Source organism: Diplodia seriata (assembly GCF_021436955.1).
Source record: "Diplodia seriata strain FDS-637 chromosome Unknown scaffold_1, whole genome shotgun sequence".
Classification (NCBI taxonomy): Eukaryota; Fungi; Ascomycota; class Dothideomycetes; order Botryosphaeriales; family Botryosphaeriaceae; genus Diplodia; species Diplodia seriata.
This window is the reverse complement of record NW_027117308.1, coordinates 413,304-429,271: the sequence shown is the minus strand read 5'-3', so window position 1 is coordinate 429,271 and position 15,968 is coordinate 413,304. Positions and strand designations below refer to the sequence as shown.

The 15,968-nt window shown below is 58.9% G+C and overlaps 5 protein-coding genes across 5 annotated transcripts; 3 read left to right on the top strand and 2 right to left on the bottom strand.

Moving 5' to 3' along the window:
- Positions 1-287: 287 nt before the first annotated feature.
- On the top strand, positions 288-6,347 carry mug81 (putative steryl acetyl hydrolase mug81; the record flags this gene model as incomplete). The annotated part of the gene is made up of 1 exon (XM_066771638.1): positions 288-6,347. The coding sequence occupies one exon, from the start codon at positions 288-290 to the stop codon at positions 6,345-6,347; it is 6,060 nt and encodes a 2,019-aa protein (XP_066636917.1).
- A 192-nt stretch (positions 6,348-6,539) lies between these two features.
- Positions 6,540-8,448, bottom strand: SLS55_000122 (uncharacterized protein; the record flags this gene model as incomplete). The annotated part of the gene is made up of 5 exons (XM_066771637.1): positions 6,540-6,566; positions 6,655-7,081; positions 7,161-7,672; positions 7,733-8,017; positions 8,095-8,448. The coding sequence occupies 5 exons, from the start codon at positions 8,446-8,448 to the stop codon at positions 6,540-6,542; spliced, it is 1,605 nt and encodes a 534-aa protein (XP_066636916.1).
- Positions 8,449-9,410: 962 nt separating this feature from the next.
- SLS55_000121 (uncharacterized protein) lies at positions 9,411-10,559 on the top strand (the record flags this gene model as incomplete). The annotated part of the gene is made up of 1 exon (XM_066771636.1): positions 9,411-10,559. The coding sequence occupies one exon, from the start codon at positions 9,411-9,413 to the stop codon at positions 10,557-10,559; it is 1,149 nt and encodes a 382-aa protein (XP_066636915.1).
- A 454-nt stretch (positions 10,560-11,013) lies between these two features.
- SLS55_000120 (uncharacterized protein) lies at positions 11,014-11,902 on the bottom strand (the record flags this gene model as incomplete). Its single annotated transcript, XM_066771635.1, has 2 exons — positions 11,014-11,757; positions 11,810-11,902. The coding sequence occupies 2 exons, from the start codon at positions 11,900-11,902 to the stop codon at positions 11,014-11,016; spliced, it is 837 nt and encodes a 278-aa protein (XP_066636914.1).
- A 1,184-nt stretch (positions 11,903-13,086) lies between these two features.
- Positions 13,087-14,318, top strand: ARO4 (3-deoxy-7-phosphoheptulonate synthase; the record flags this gene model as incomplete). The annotated part of the gene is made up of 3 exons (XM_066771634.1): positions 13,087-13,138; positions 13,190-13,969; positions 14,035-14,318. 3 exons carry the CDS (start codon positions 13,087-13,089, stop codon positions 14,316-14,318), a joined length of 1,116 nt encoding a protein of 371 aa, XP_066636913.1.
- Positions 14,319-15,968: the final 1,650 nt, after the last annotated feature.

The following is a 15,968-nucleotide window of genomic DNA, read 5'->3' as shown; positions in this document are numbered from 1 at the left end:
TCTGAAACGCAGGTCGATGGGCGGGATGCCAGGCGGCCTGGGAGCCGGAGCTCAGCGTCAGTGCCCCAGAGGCTCAGCCCGGAACCGCGTCATCCCGGTCCGGCAGGCGGTGAAGCGCCGCCGCCGCCAAGCCCCGCTCGGTGGCGGGGGATTTGCACCGTTTGCCGCGGTGTGCCTGTCACGCCTGTCATCGTCACTCCAACGCCGCTGCCTGGACGCTCCTCGCTGCGATCGACACTGGGCTGCTCAACCCTTCCACCCCAACACACCCGAGACATCTGCCCACCATGTCGCCCGCTTTGGATGTCGCCGAGTCGCAGTGGCTCGCCCAGCTGGCCGAGATGCGCGCCGCCATCGCCGACCTGAAGCTCCCTCAAAAAAACGGCGATGCACCCGCTTACGGCGCCGATATCGACTTTGATGATGAGGACCTTTCCGGCACCGCCAGTGGCAACGACATCTGGGATCTCATTAGTGACGACGAGAGTGCCGATTACAGCAGCGACCAAATAGACGGCGTCGATGCTGTTGTCGCCGACGCTGCCGCCCCTGCACCGCTCTACAGCCAGAGCTGGCTCGGTCAGCAGTGTGCCCAGGTGGCTCAGCGCGGCTCTGGGTTGGATGCGCAAACCCTCCAGGATCAGATCATAGCCCTCTTAAGTTCTGATAGCAGTGACGAGGAGCTCCAAATGATGCTTGCCGACATCGTCGGCTACGGGGAGCTCGACCTGGTTGCTGACCTCATCAGCCACCGCAAGAAGATCACCAAGTCCGCCCAGGCTGAACAGCAGAGGGGCGGCGTCCTTGGTCGTCTACAGACTAAGCAGGACCGCGAAGAAGCTCTGAGGAGGCAAGACTTTGAGCACAAGAATGCTTCGCTTGCAGAAAGCGTCAAACGAGGCGGCGAGCAATATCCCCATGTTTACAAGTCACATGACTCTGGCAACACTCTCTCAGGTTTTGGCAAGAAGTATGCTCTTCCTCTCGGTTCCACGAGGGAGGACAACGACAAGTTCGAGGAGTATTCGATCCCGGCTTCGCGCGTTGGGACGCTGGGAGCTGGGCGGAAGCTGGTCAAAATCAGCGACTTAGATGGACTCTGCAGACGAACCTTCAAGGGCTACCAGACCCTGAATCGCATGCAGAGCTTGGTTTACCAAGTTGCGTACAGGACCAGCGAGAACATGCTTATTTGCGCTCCTACTGGTGCCGGTAAAACTGATGCTGCAATGCTCACGGTTCTCAACACCGTCGCCAAAAACATCATCCCCAGTCCTTGGGAAGAGCCTGAGGCCACGGATTTTGTCGTCCAAACCGATGATTTCAAGATCGTCTACGTTGCACCCATGAAGGCTCTGGCCGCTGAAATTGTCGAGAAACTTGGGAAGCGGCTTGCCTGGCTGGGCATCCAAGTCCGTGAACTTACGGGAGACATGCATCTCACCAAAGCGGAGATCGTGGCCACTCAGATTATTGTGACGACCCCGGAGAAGTGGGATGTTGTTACGCGCAAGAGCACTGGTGATACCGAGTTGGTTCAGAAGGTTCGCCTGCTCATCATCGACGAGGTCCACATGCTGCACGATGAACGTGGTGCTGTCCTGGAATCCCTGGTGGCTCGCACCCAGCGCCAAGTCGAGAGCACACAATCGCTCATCCGTATTGTCGGGTTGTCCGCCACGCTTCCGAACTACATCGATGTTGCCGACTTCCTCAAGGTCAACCGCATGGCTGGACTCTTCTACTTCGATGCCTCTTTCCGACCTGTTCCGCTTGAGCAGCATTTCGTTGGTGTGAAAGGGAAGGCCGGTACCGCCAAATCCAGGGAGAATCTCGACAACGTTGCCTACGAAAAGGTCAAAGCCATGCTCCAACAAGGCCATCAAATCATGGTGTTTGTGCATTCCCGTAAAGACACGTACAAGACCGCCAAAATGCTTTATGAGAAGGCCATGGAAGACGCATCTACCGACTTATTCGAACCATCTGGGCACCCAAATTACGACATGGCCGTACGCGACATGAAATCCTCCAAAGGCCGGGAGCTGCGTGAGCTGCTCCCTAAGGGAATGGGAACCCATCATGCCGGCATGCCGAGGTCTGATCGTAACATGATTGAACGCCTCTTCGGGGAGGGAGTCATCAAGGTTCTCTGCTGTACTGCCACGCTTGCTTGGGGTGTTAACTTGCCCGCTGCCGCTGTCATCATCAAGGGAACACAGCTTTACAGTGCTCAGGAAGGTAAATTTGTTGATGTCGGTATTCTCGACGTTCTACAGATTTTCGGTCGTGCCGGTCGACCTCAGTTCGAGGACACTGGTATCGGCTTCATTTGCACGACACATGACAAGCTCCAGCACTACCTCGGCGCTGTCACTCAGCAGCAGCCGATTGAGTCCAATTTCTCCAAGAGACTGGTGGATAACCTCAACGCAGAGATCTCACTGGGTACGGTCACTTCAGTCCGAGAAGCTGTAACGTGGCTTGGTTACTCCTACCTGTTCGTTCGCATGCAACGGAATCCTCCCAACTATGGAATCGACTGGATGGAGATCAGCGACGACCCGCTTTTGGTCGGGCGCCGGACGAAGCTGATCACCGATGCTGCTCGCGTGCTTCAGCAAAGCCAGATGATCATTTACAACGAGAAAACTGGAGAGCTAAAAGCAAAAGATGTTGGTCGTATTGCCAGCCAGTACTACATCTTGCAGACCAGCGTCGAGATTTTCAATACCATGATGCGAGCGCAGGCATCAGAGGCAGATGTGCTCAAGATGATCAGTATGAGCGGCGAATTCGACAACATACAATCCCGAGAATCCGAGGAAAAGGAACTTTTACGGCTGAAGGAGGACGAAAACATCACTCCTTGCGATATTGCAGGTGGCATCGGAACGCCACATTCAAAGACAAATGTTCTCCTCCAAAGCTACATTTCCAAGGCACGTCTGGAAGACTACACGCTTCAGTCGGACACGAACTATGTCGCGCAGAATGCTACGCGTATCTGCAGGGCTCTGTTCATGATTGCATTGAACAGACGTTGGGGCCACCAGTGCCTGGTCTTGCTGTCGTTATGCAAGTCTATTGAAAGACAGGTCTGGCCATTTGAGCACCCGTTCCATCAATTCGACCTCCCGCGACCCATTTTGAGAAATCTGGATGAGAAGGGGTCCATGTCGTCCATCGAGGCACTTCGAGACTTGGAATCAGCCGAGATCGGCCAGCTCGTTCACAACACGAAGATGGGTCACACCATCAGCAAGCTTCTCGACAACTTCCCCACCTTGAGCGTCGAAGCAGAAATTGCCCCTCTGAACCGCGATGTCCTTAGGATCCGCCTGTATTTGACGCCGGAGTTCCGTTGGAATGATCGTCATCATGGCGCGTCAGAGTCTTACTGGATTTGGGTTGAGAACTCGGAGACCTCGGAGATTTACCATCACGAGTACTTCATCCTTTCTCGCAGAAAGCTCTACGATGACCACGAACTCAACTTTACCATCCCACTTACCGATCCTCTTCCCTCGCAAATCTATGTTCGTGCAGTCTCGGATAGATGGCTTGGCGCGGAGACTGTCACCCCCGTTTCCTTCCAGCATCTTATCCGGCCTGATACTGAGAGCGTATACACGGACCTTCTCAACCTCCAGCCGCTGCCAATCTCTGCTCTCAAAAATCCGCTCTTGGAAGAGATATACGGGCAGCGCTTCCAGTACTTCAACCCAATGCAAACACAACTGTTCCACTGCCTCTACCATACATCAGAGAATGTTCTTCTTGGTTCACCCACTGGAAGTGGCAAGACAGTTGCATGCGAGCTAGCTATGTGGTGGGCTTTCAGAGAGAACCCTGGCTCGAAGGTCGTTTACATTGCCCCCATGAAGGCACTGGTCCGCGAGCGAGTCCAGGACTGGGGCAAACGCTTGACTGCTCAAATGGGCCTCAAGCTGGTTGAGTTGACTGGTGACAACACCCCAGATACTCGCTCCATCAGAGACGCCGACATCATCATCACCACCCCCGAGAAATGGGACGGTATCAGTCGTAGCTGGCAGACCCGTGACTATGTCCGCAAAGTCAGTCTGGTCATTATCGACGAGATCCACTTGCTTGGCGGTGATCGTGGACCTATTCTGGAAATCATCGTGTCCCGTATGAACTACATTGCCTCGCAGAAGAAGGGCTCGGTTCGCCTCATGGGCATGTCGACTGCTTGCGCCAACGCCACGGATCTGGGGAACTGGCTCGGTGTCAAGGCAGGTCTTTTCAACTTCCGCCACTCGGTGCGTCCGGTTCCGCTCGAAATCTACATTGACGGCTTCCCGGAACAGAGAGGCTTCTGTCCTCTGATGCAGTCCATGAACAGGCCCACTTTCCTGGCCATCAAGACCCACTCTCCTGATAAGCCTGTGATTGTCTTTGTGGCTTCTCGTCGCCAGACCCGTTTGACTGCAAGGGACCTCATCAACTACTGCGGCATGGAAGACAATCCCAGATGCTTTGTCAAGATGTCCGAGGAAAATTTGGCCCTAAACCTTGCCCGCGTCAAGGACGAGTCCTTGCGTGAGGCGCTCAGCTTTGGTATCGGCCTCCATCATGCCGGTCTCGTCGAGTCGGACCGTCAGCTTGCGGAAGAGCTCTTTGCGAACAACAAAATCCAGATTCTGGTGGCTACCAGCACTCTTGCCTGGGGTGTTAACTTGCCAGCGCATCTAGTCGTCGTCAAGGGAACGCAGTATTTCGACGCCAAAATCGAAGCCTATCGGGACATGGATTTGACGGATGTACTTCAGATGCTTGGTCGTGCTGGTCGTCCGCAGTTCGATACGCAAGGTATCGCGCGTATCTTCACCCAAGATGCGAAGAAGGATTTCTACAAGCATTTCCTTCACACCGGTTTCCCTGTGGAGTCTACCCTCCACAAGGTTGTGGACAACCATTTGGGCGCCGAGATATCGGCAGAGACCATTGCCACGAAGCAAGACGCACTCGACTACCTTACTTGGACGTTCTTCTTCCGCCGTCTGCACAAGAACCCATCCTACTATGGCCTCGAGATCTCTGCTGAGGAGCACAATACGACTGCGGCACAGCAGCTGGCGAACGACTACATGGTCGATCTCGTGGACAAGTCCGTCTCGGAGCTGGCCGAATCGGGCTGCGCCACGCTCCATTCCAATGGCGACATCGATCCAACGCCGCTCGGCAAGATCATGTCGTACTACTACCTCTCGCACAAGACGATTCGGCACCTGATCAAGCACGCCAAGCCCAACGCCAGCTTCGCCGACGTGCTCGCCTGGATGAGCAGCGCGACCGAGTACGACGAGCTGCCGGTGCGGCACAACGAGGAGCTCATCAACGCCGAGCTCAACGCGGCGCTGCCGCTCAAGATCGACGAGGCCTTCGGGCACCTTCCGCTGTGGGACCCACACACGAAGGCGTTCCTGCTGCTCCAAGCGCACTTTGCGCGGCTCGACCTGCCCATCTCCGACTACGTCGGCGACCAGACGTCGGTGCTCGACCAGGCGATCCGCATCATCCAGGCGTCGATCGACGTGCTGGCGGAGCTGGGCCTGGCCAGCAGCGCGCTGATGATGATGACGCTGCTGCAGTGCGTCAAGAGCGCGCGCTGGCCCGACGACGGGCCCCTCGCTATCCTGCCCGGCGTCGACGTCGAGGCGGAGCGGAGCCGCGTCCAAAAGGACAGCAACAACAACAGCCGGCCGAAGGACCTCGTCGACGCCGTCTCGGCCCCCCGCGCCGTCGTCGAACAAGCCCTCAAGGCAACCGGCGTCGCGTCGCCCATCGCACCCCGCGCCCTCAAGCCCCTCTCCGCCCTGCCCGACCTCGCCGTCGCCGTGCCCGCCGTCAACGCCCTCGGCCTGACGGTCGCGCTCTCGCGCAGGAACGAGCCCGCGAACCGCGAGCACCGCATGTTCGCGCCGCGCTTCCCCAAGCCGCAGACCGAAGGCTTCTTCGTCGTCGTGTGCGAGCGCGGCAGCGATGAGGTGGTGGCGCTGAAGAGGGTTGGGTGGGGGGCTTCTTCGACTTCTTCTTCTCCCTTTTCTGGCAGTGGTGCGGGGAGAGGGAGGGGGAGGGGTAGGGGTAGGGGTAGGGGAGGTGGTGATGCTGGCAGTGGTGGTGGTGGCGGTGGTGCGGGCAGCAAGCCGAGCACGAGGGTGCAGATTAAGCTGCCGGAGAGCGACAGGGAGAGGGTTGTGGATGTCAGGGTTGTGAGCGATGGGTATATTGGGATGGTGTGGAAGGTGGAGGGCGTGGAGGTACCGGCGCCGCCGACGGTGGAGGTTGACGAGGGGAAGAAAAAGGGTGGCAGTGAATAGGGGTTGGTCGTTCCTATGACGGACACGGCTGAGTCTTGACCGGACACCGGTGCGTTTTCACGTTAAGGCTGGAAGATCCCATGGAGAACGATTGGAAGGGATATATTTCGTTCCTGCATATAAAAAAAAAGACGTTGATAACATATCGCTCTTCTCCTCCTCTTCCAGGTACCACCTGGATGTACACCTGGTTTAGTAGATGTACCTGAAGTTGACGTTCTGCAACGGAGAGAGATGAGTTAGCCCAAAGCTGCTTTGAGAGGAGCACACACAAAAGATGGGGAAAATAATCAGCAGTCGGACTCACCTCCCGATCCGTCAAATCCTCAAACGCATGCACCAGACCAGCATCCTTGGCGGCGCTGCCATTCTGCTCCAGCAACCCGTCCTTGCGCCTGTTCTCGCGCACCAGCCACCAGCGCAGGAAGACGATGACGAGCACGAGCAGGACGTAGCAGCCCATGTGGGTGGCGAAGGCGATGAAGTAGCGGGGCCCGTCGTAGTCGAGGAAGACCTGGGGCCCGATGGCGTTGCCGACGGACCAGGCGACGAAGTTGGCGGCGACGACGACGGTCTTCTTCGTTTGCCCCGCGACGTTGCGCGAGATCATGGACATGGCGAGCGTCTGCGCGGCCCAGAAGGAGAGCACGATGTAGTAGGAGATGAGCAGGCCGGCCTGCTGGGCCTTGCCCGTGTTCTGGACGGAGAGGAGGACGATGGTGCCGACGAAGGAGCTGTGGGGGAGTTGGGTTAGTTGGGGAGGGAGAGGACCAATTTTGGTGGGGGAGTTGGGAAGGTTAAGGGGAGGCTTACGGAATCACGAAAACGCCCATGATGACGAGGTTCTGCTGCGTCTTCTTGACGAGCCAGGTGGAGCTGAGCAGGACGACGATGATGTAGGCGCCGAGGACCATGGACAGCAGCTGCGTCTGCAGCGTGGTGAACTTGAAGCCGGTGATGATGATGTTGGCGAAGGCGCCGAGACCGGACGTCGGCAGCGTGGTGCAGATGGCGATCAGGCAGTAGCAGTACAGCTGCGGGTCGGTGAAGGCCTCGCGCACGTGGTCCCAGCGGAACGTCTTGTTCTGCAGGCCCGTCTGGTTGGACCGCACGCGCTCGATCATCAGGCGCTTGTCGTCCTCGGAGAAGCACTTGGCGCGCATCGGGCTGTCGGGCAGCCAGCAGAGCACGAAGATGCCCCAGAGCACCGAGACGCAGCCGTAGCAGATGAAGAGGGCTTGCCAGGAGTGGATGGCGGCCGTGTCGGGGATGAGGGTGAAGCAGTAGGCGAGAAGACCGCCGACGATTTGCTGACCACCGTTCATCTGGTTCTGTCAGCTGCCTTGATCCTCGGAGCCTAGGTGCGATTGGCTTTGAGAACTCACCATGTACCAGTAGGTGACGGTCTGGGCCTGCTCCTCACGCTTGTACCACATGGAACTCATGACCAGGAAGGACGGCTGGCAGACGGCCTCGAAGATACCCAGGAGGGTACGGACGGCGAGGATCTGGGGGAAGTTCGTGCAAGCGGCGTGCAGGGCTAGAGTCGCGGACCAGAGAATGACGTTCAGGCTGAGGTACTTGGCAATGGGGACGCGCTGAATCATCCAATTGGTTGGGTACTCGACGAACAGGACGGCGATGTAGATACAGGTGGTGAGCCAGGAGTACTGTTTACTCTCTTGGTCAGCCAGTCGATCGCAAGTGGGGGTCACCTGGTATCTGATACAGGCGGGGAGATGCATACCTGTTGGCCAACCAGATTCAAGTCCTTCTTGATGCCCATGATGCTGGCGAAGCTCATGGTGCCCTTGTCGAGGGCCTGCAGAAAGTAGGTGAAGATCATGACGGGCAAGACGCGGCGGTCGATCAGGCGCTTGAGGCGCTTGTTCTCCTCGGGCGTGATTTCGATGGCGACGGCGCTGGCGTACTTGGCGACTTCCTTGTCGAGACGGCCATAGTCGGCGTGGTCCTTGGTGAGCTCGGGGTCGGTGGACAGGACGTGCTCAATCTCGGCAACATCAGAGCTGTGCTTCTTGGTGTCGCGGTTGTCGGACGACAGGCGCCCGGCGTGGGCCACGTTATCGTGTGAGGCGGCCATGGTGGTTCAGTGATGCCGCCTGGTTGACGGTTGGGGAGTGGGGAGAGAAGGGAGAGAAGTCGGGAGGGAGAGACAGAGGAGTGCGAGACGGGGCAGAGTCTGGACAAGGACCAGGCAGAGCGACTCGACTGCAGAAGAAGATGGGTCAGAATCTGCTCGGGGCAAATATAAAGGTCTGGGGCAGGCATGCACGTCCTCGTGCGGGCGATACATAAGCCGAGGGCGTTTCCCATTTGGGAGGCATTCTTCCGTCCTCTCGGTTGTTTGGTGCCAGGAACCCGGTCGCCGCTCGTTCCCAACGCGTTGACACCAAGCGAGCGGCAAAGCTTGGGGCGGCGGGATGCGGCCGGCAAAGCGTGTGACAGGTTCGCCAGCTGCACGCGAGGCTGCTGGGCATCCACACCGACTTCGCCGCAGCCACCGGGGCGCCCAGAGGAAGGGCCGATGGAGGGGGCCCCGGATTGCAGCCAATTGGCCCCACGGGGAGCGGTCCTGAATGCGGAGAGAGAGCCCGGGGTATTGCGGGGCGCCCATGCTCACGGCAGGCCTTGGCACGCATCCTGCCTGCTCGCCCCTCGGGTCAAAGGGCGCCGGCGGGGGGAGCCGCGCGTGGGCTGTCTGTGGGGACGTCAAGCTGCTTACTCGACTGGGCAACTTCCTCCACCTGCTCGGCTCTTGCGGTGGGGCATCGGCGCGGGCGACGCGGGTCTTGCGTGCTGCGCGCGCGTCGTCCGCGTCTTTAAAGCCAAATCCTCTCCCACGCGCGAGCTTCGTCCAATCGACCGTTTGCTGCTTTCCGGATTGATACTTGCCAGAACGAAACCTCCCGCCGTAGCTAGTAAATACTTAGCATTCGCGCCTGATACAAGTCTGTCAGCTTCTCGCCGCGCTCCTCCTCATTTACTCCCCTCCAGACCTCCATCTTCTCCCCCGGCCGCCCTCCCTCCTCCGCAACCGCCATCATGCCCACCGCCCTCACCGTCCACGGGCTGCCCGCGTCCGACATCCACGCGGCCATCCACAAGCTCACCGACAACCTCGTCAACATCAACGACCAGACGGGCCACTTCCTGCTGCGGCTGCCCGACGGGCGCGTCATCGACACCAAGGGCTGGAACGACTGGGAGTGGACGCACGGCATCGGCCTGTACGGGCTGTACCAGTACCACACGCTGACCAACTCGGCGCCAACACTGGCCGTCATCAAAGATTGGTTCGCGGGCCGGCTGGCCGAGGGCACGACCAAGAACATCAACACCATGTCCGTCTTCCTCACGCTGGCCTACCTGTACGAGGACCCGCGCCTGCGCGACGACACGTGGCGGCCGTGGCTGGAGGGCTGGGCCGAGTGGGCCATGCACGAGCTGCCGCGCACCCCCTTCGGCGGCTTCCAGCACATCACCTACCTGGAGGAGAACGCGGGCCAGCTGTGGGACGACACGCTGATGATGACGGTGATGCCGCTGGCCAAGATCGGGCTCGTCCTGAACCGCCCCGCCTACGTCGAGGAGGCCAAGCGCCAGTTCCTCGTGCACATGCAGTTCCTGTTCGACAAGGACACCGGCCTCTTCTTCCACGGCTGGCAGTTCGAGCGCGACGGGAAAGGCGGGGGGCTGGGCCACAACTTCGCCCGCGCCCGCTGGGCCCGCGGCAACTCGTGGGTCACCATCGTCATCCCGGATTTCGTCGAGCTGCTCGACCTGCAGCCCGGCGACCCCACGCGCGAGTACCTGCTCGACATCCTGCGCGCCCAGGTCGACGCCCTCGCCGCGCTGCAGACGCCCGACGGCCTGTGGCGCACCCTGCTCGACGAGCCCGAGGCCGCGGGCAGCTACGTCGAGTCGTCCGCCACCGCCGGCTTCGCCTACGGCATCCTCAAGGCCGTGCGCAAGCGCTACCTGCCCAGGGAAGGCTACGAGGACGTCGCCATCCGCGCCACCAAGGCCGTGCTGGGCAAGATCAGCCCCGACGGCGAGCTGCTCGACACCAGCTTCGGCACCGGCATGGGCCGCGACTACAAGCACTACTTCGACATTGAGCGCACGAGCATGCCCTATGGCCAGGCCATGGCCATCATGACCCTCGTCGAGTTCCTGAGGCTGTACGTTTGAAGAAAATGAGTGACGAAAAATGGAGGGATTGGAAACTGCTGCTGCAACGGCTTTTGTTCGCATAATAGACTATAGACTGGGGGGGAATGATATAATGACGGAAAAGGGCCAGTGGCTTGGCAGGAAAGAAGAATGTGAAACCGCTTACTTGCCCCAGTACCCACTCACGTCCTTCATCATGTGGGCCGTGTGCACCTTATTCCAAATCCATGTGAACGTGCAAAAAAGCAAACCCATGGGAAAACGCCCGAACTTTGTAAATTGAAGAGCAGATTTTGATTGACTCCCTTCCAGGCGGGGTGGTCGCCGTCTTTCTCTTATGAACGTTTCTGTACTGTTGGTAACTGATAATCGGGAAGTCCGTCTGATAATGCCTTTTGAAACGCCAACGCCCATGTCACTTCTTACTCATATGTCGCGTCCATTTCGTGTTATCATGTTCTCCGCCGAGATATCAGGAGGGAAGGAAATGAGCGTTGTGCCCCGGCACTCGTGCCTGGCATTTCGGGCAGTCCTCACGGAAGCCCATGTGGAACTTCTTCTTGCCGGTGATGGCTCCGCTTCTTGCACGGCCGGGCTTCGAGTCGGCGGCGGCGGCGGGGGCATGACGCTGGGACTCGAACGTCGGCGAGTCCATTTCCATGCCGTCATGGTCGTCCCCGCCCCGGCCGGAAACATGGAGGCGTGAAAGCCGGTTCCCGGCCACGGTGGTCGGCGTCAGGGCCATGTCGTCCTCGCGGATGGGCGAGGGCATGTCGCGGCCGACGTCTCTGTTCGCTATGCTGCGGCGGGCGTTCATCGACGCCGCCCTCAGCTCCTGAAGAGTTGTGGTCCGGATGTTGGTCGGCTCGTTGGACGTGATCTTGGGAGGGAAATGGCCGTATATGGGCGTCGGTATCCGGCCAGTGCTGGGCTCTGTTTCCCGATGGCGGGGACTAAGCCGCTCGGGCAGCATGAAAGGGAGAGCAGGCGAGTTGGGGTTGGACCGCATGGCGTTGAAGTCGTCTTCCATGCAGTCCTCCATGTCCGTGTCGGCGTATGCAGGCAGCTCGGGCGAGTCACAGCCCGACTCGTCCGAGTGGCCTGGAGTCAGGGCGGGCAGACATGGCGAGTTGGCGCGGTTCTGAGAGAAGCTGAGGGTCTTGTTTTGAAAGAAGTTCTCTGGCGGTGGCGGACAGGGTCCGTCGTTGCGGTGCTTCTGCAGCGTCCTAGTTACTATATGCATTCCGGGGGAGCAGTCGACACCGTACCTTGGTGTAGTGGCGGTCGACGTGGATTGAAGCGTCGTCGTCGTCGTCGGCGCGGGGGCGCTTCAGGGCCATGCGTTGCGGTAGTTGGAACATGGTGGTGTTTGGCCGGAAGAGCGAGTGGGCGCCGAGGTTAAATGGCGAATGGGCAATGGTGACGGCAGCGGGGACGTCCACAGCTACGATATAAGGTTCGGGCACATCACTGTATGAGGGGCGCGGGCCTTTTTCTGGGTTGGGGGATTGGCGCCGTGGATGGGTTTCAGGAGAAGTCACCGGGCTTCCAGGCAGCCAAAGAGGCGGGGTGCGATGGCCGCTGAGCTGCTTGACATCCTGCCAGGAAAGTGAAACCAGCCCCACGCACGGGCCCGCCGGTCGTCACAACAGCCGCCGGCCAAGTCTATCCGGGGACTACGCCACGACACAGGGCAACTGCTGATTGCACCTCGCGAAGCGCCTATACCTCTCTCTTCATGCGCACGCGAGATTGGCGAGCTCGGGTCCATGCCGCAGAAACGCAACGCTGCTGTTTGCGCGGCCGACGATACGCGCCGGCGCCAAGTCGGCGCTGCAAGTGCGACCCTGGTGCGCCCTGACAAGCTGATGCCTGCCGTGCCCGACGAGGAGGCGAGCCACATTTTGCTGACACAGGCGGGACGTGATTAGTAGATCGGCGTTCCTGGCGTCTTGCTGCTGTGGCTGATAACACGTTCCCAGGCCCCACAAGGCAACATGTGGTCCTGACGCCCGCGCAGCTCAAGTGGCCGCTGGTTGCGTTGTTGTAGGCTCCGCTCCGACGTCAGCCAGCATTATTCACCCGGCGGCTGCTGCTGCTGCTGCTTTGCAGATCCCGCCGGAGACATGGAGGCGCAGGAAAGCTCGAAGATCTCCAGGGTGTGTCTCTGCTGCTCGACGGATGTACGGATCCGCAATCGCTGGATTCATGCACGCGCATGGGCGCTCAATAACGACAATATTATGCGCACAGAAACGAGGTTCGTGGGGGCGTTCTTTACAAAACGCGCGTGTCAGGTAATCGGTCTGGCCATGTAACGCTTCCAGAAGCAGCGGCGGCGGGGCACGCACCGCAACTCCGACCGGTGGATTGGTGCACTGGCCCTACCCGCCCAAAATTATTCCAGTCAGCTCACAGGGCGCGCCGGCATTGACTCACTACTTTTTTCGCCCGCCCACCCACCAACCACGCCCCTCTTATAGGCACAAGTGCACTCCGTATCATTTCTCCCTACTCTCAGAACCCTCTGCGCACCCCAATCGCCATGGCCGACGCAATTGATCAACTCAAGACCGAGCTCAGCGACGATGTTCGCGGTAAGAGCCCCGCCGTCCCGCCGCCACATTGCCCAGACTAAGACAACGCAGTCGAGGGCTACGACCCCCTCATCCCTCCCCAGCTGCTGTCCTCGGAGCTTCCTGTCAGTGACGTCTCGCAAAAGACGGTGCTGAAGGGCCGTCGCGAGGCCGCCCGCATCATTGCCCAGCAGGACGACCGCCTGCTGGTCATGGTCGGCCCCTGCTCCATCCACGACCCCGAGACCGCCGTCGAGTACTGCCAGCGCCTCAAGGCCCTGGCCGACAAGCTGAACAACGAGCTGTGCATCATCATGCGCGCCTACCTCGAGAAGCCCCGCACCACGGTCGGCTGGAAGGGCCTAATCAACGACCCGGACATGGACGAGAGCTACAAGATCAACAAGGGCCTCCGCGTCTCGCGTAAGCTCTACTGCGACCTGACCGGCCAGGGCATGCCCATCGCCAGCGAGATGCTCGACACCATCTCGCCCCAGTTCCTCTCCGACCTGATCTCGCTGGGTGCCATTGGCGCACGTACCACCGAGTCCCAGTTGCACCGTGAGCTGGCCTCCGGTCTGTCCTACCCCATTGGCTTCAAGAACGGCACCGACGGTAGCCTGGGCGTCGCCGTCGACGCCATTGGCGCCGGTGCCGCGAAGCACCACTTCTTGGGTGTGACCAAGCAGGGTCTCGCTGCCATCACCAAGACGTCCGGCAACGAGCACTGCTTCGTCATTCTCCGCGGTGGTACCAAGGGTACCAACTACGACAAGGATAGCGTCAAGGCCGCTCGTGAGGCGCTAAAGGCGAAGGGCCAGAGGGAGGTGATGATGATCGACTGCTCGCACGGTATGCTTCCCCGGCCTGACGACGCCAGCGTCTGAAGTGCGGCTCACTGATGTGTTTTACTGCAGGCAACTCCAACAAGAACCACCGCAACCAGCCCATCGTTGCCAGCACCATTGCTGACCAGATCCGCGAGGGCGAGACGGGCATTGTCGGTGTCATGATCGAGTCGAACATTCATGAGGGTAACCAGAAGGTGCCGGCGGAAGGCCCTTCGGGACTCAAGAAGGGTGTCAGCATCACTGATGCCTGCATCGACTGGGAGACGACTGTTGGCGTGCTCGAGAACCTGGCCGCGGCCATCAAGGAGCGCCGGGAAAAGGCCCAGAATGGTGTCAACGGCACGCACTAAGGGCGTGCAGTCGGTTCATGAAGCTGGCTAGGAGTCAAATGGTGCAAAAGTTATGTCACGTTTTCAATTTCTTTGTATTTCGCATTGAGGGTTCGGTGGCGATGAATTAGCAGAGCTTAACCTCTAGAAGACCACAGCATGTCACGAATACCCTTTTTCCTTTAGGTATTAATGAACGTTAAACTTTGGCATAAAGTGCCAAGCCTATTCATCTTTCTATCCTACACGCTTCTCAACTCTCGCTTCTCACTGATCGATGGTCCCGAGTACGAGCCCGCCTCTCGTATGAGTTGCAGGAACGATGGGATATTCTAGAGCGGCTTGCCTGACGTTAATTAGGTAAAACAGCGGGACTGTGATAAGAGCCTGTTTATTAACAAGTTCATGCAGGGCAAAAGTTTGATGCCTACCCTGTGGGTCGGGACAGGTTCAAACATGGCGCACGGCACGGGTTTGAACATGCCCCGCACATGGTTGAGCCAGCCTTCCTCGTCGCCTTCTACTGCAGCTCGCCAAAAGTGGACCCGCAGCTCCATGCAGATGATGCGTGTTGCGGTCCCTTTGTCGCGGAAAAAAGGTTACTTTGCTTTTTTTTTTGTTGGGCTATCTCGAAGCCTCGGCGCGGAATGTTGTGAAGTTGCGGTCCATGGGACGAATGATCGGAGCATGGGAGGCATGCATCCCTGTGCTTCTATTTGAAAGCCCTCCCTCGTGAATGGGCGGGGACTCGACTAACGTGCCAAGGGCTGTGGCTCGTTTCAGGGATGCAGGTAACATGGCAAAAGTCGCTGCACCAACCTCTTGCGGCCGGGGTCCGAGTTGAGTGTCTCCCATTACAAACATGAATGTATAGTACGCCGCCGTATAGCGTCCACCTTGACAGAGCGTATTGCTATGCTCGAGAGGGAAGAGGAAGCGGCTGCTGGGCCGTGCGAGAGCATTTCCTTTTCGGGATCCCTGCGTAATTTTGATAGCCCGAGTTGCTGTTACATACATACGCCGACTGGTAACGAGGTCTAGACCGCAACCGTTTGCTGTCAAGAGAGAAAAGGGAAAGGGAAGAATCTGAAACTGGCGCAGATCCGCGGCGATTCCTCCCCCCGTCTTCTGTGCGCTGCGGAACGGCGCTCGTCAGAGAGGGCGGCTTGCAGGGGTATGGGGCCATTGGGTGGGGCTTGCGCGCCGCGAGCCGGACAGGCCCTTAACTGGACGTTCTATCGTGGCCCTCGTGTCTCAGGTCTTTTCCCTTCTTCCTCTTCGACCGAGAGATGTACGAGGAGCAATTTTCGTGTACTGCAGTAGCCGCGCTATTTTTCTCCCTCCGCGTCTTGGGCCAATGAAGGCTGGGTTGATGACTGAGGGTATATTCGCTTCGGAGCGTCATAGCTCTCGAAACGCTAGATTGCTCCCAACACTTCCTTCCAGGACTGCGCTGCCACGTTTTCGGTGGATACGTCTTGCTGCGGTGGAACAGCGAGTTTGGATTGCCGCCGCGACTTGCCTTTCTCGAAGCCTTTGCTCCGTTTTCGCGTGGCAACTCTTTCCCTCTTCCTCTCTTCCCCGGATCGAATCGAGGGGCGACGATGATACAACGTTATTGTTTGATAGTCGCCGATTTTCGGCCTTAATGCAGAGCTTGCGCAACGATAT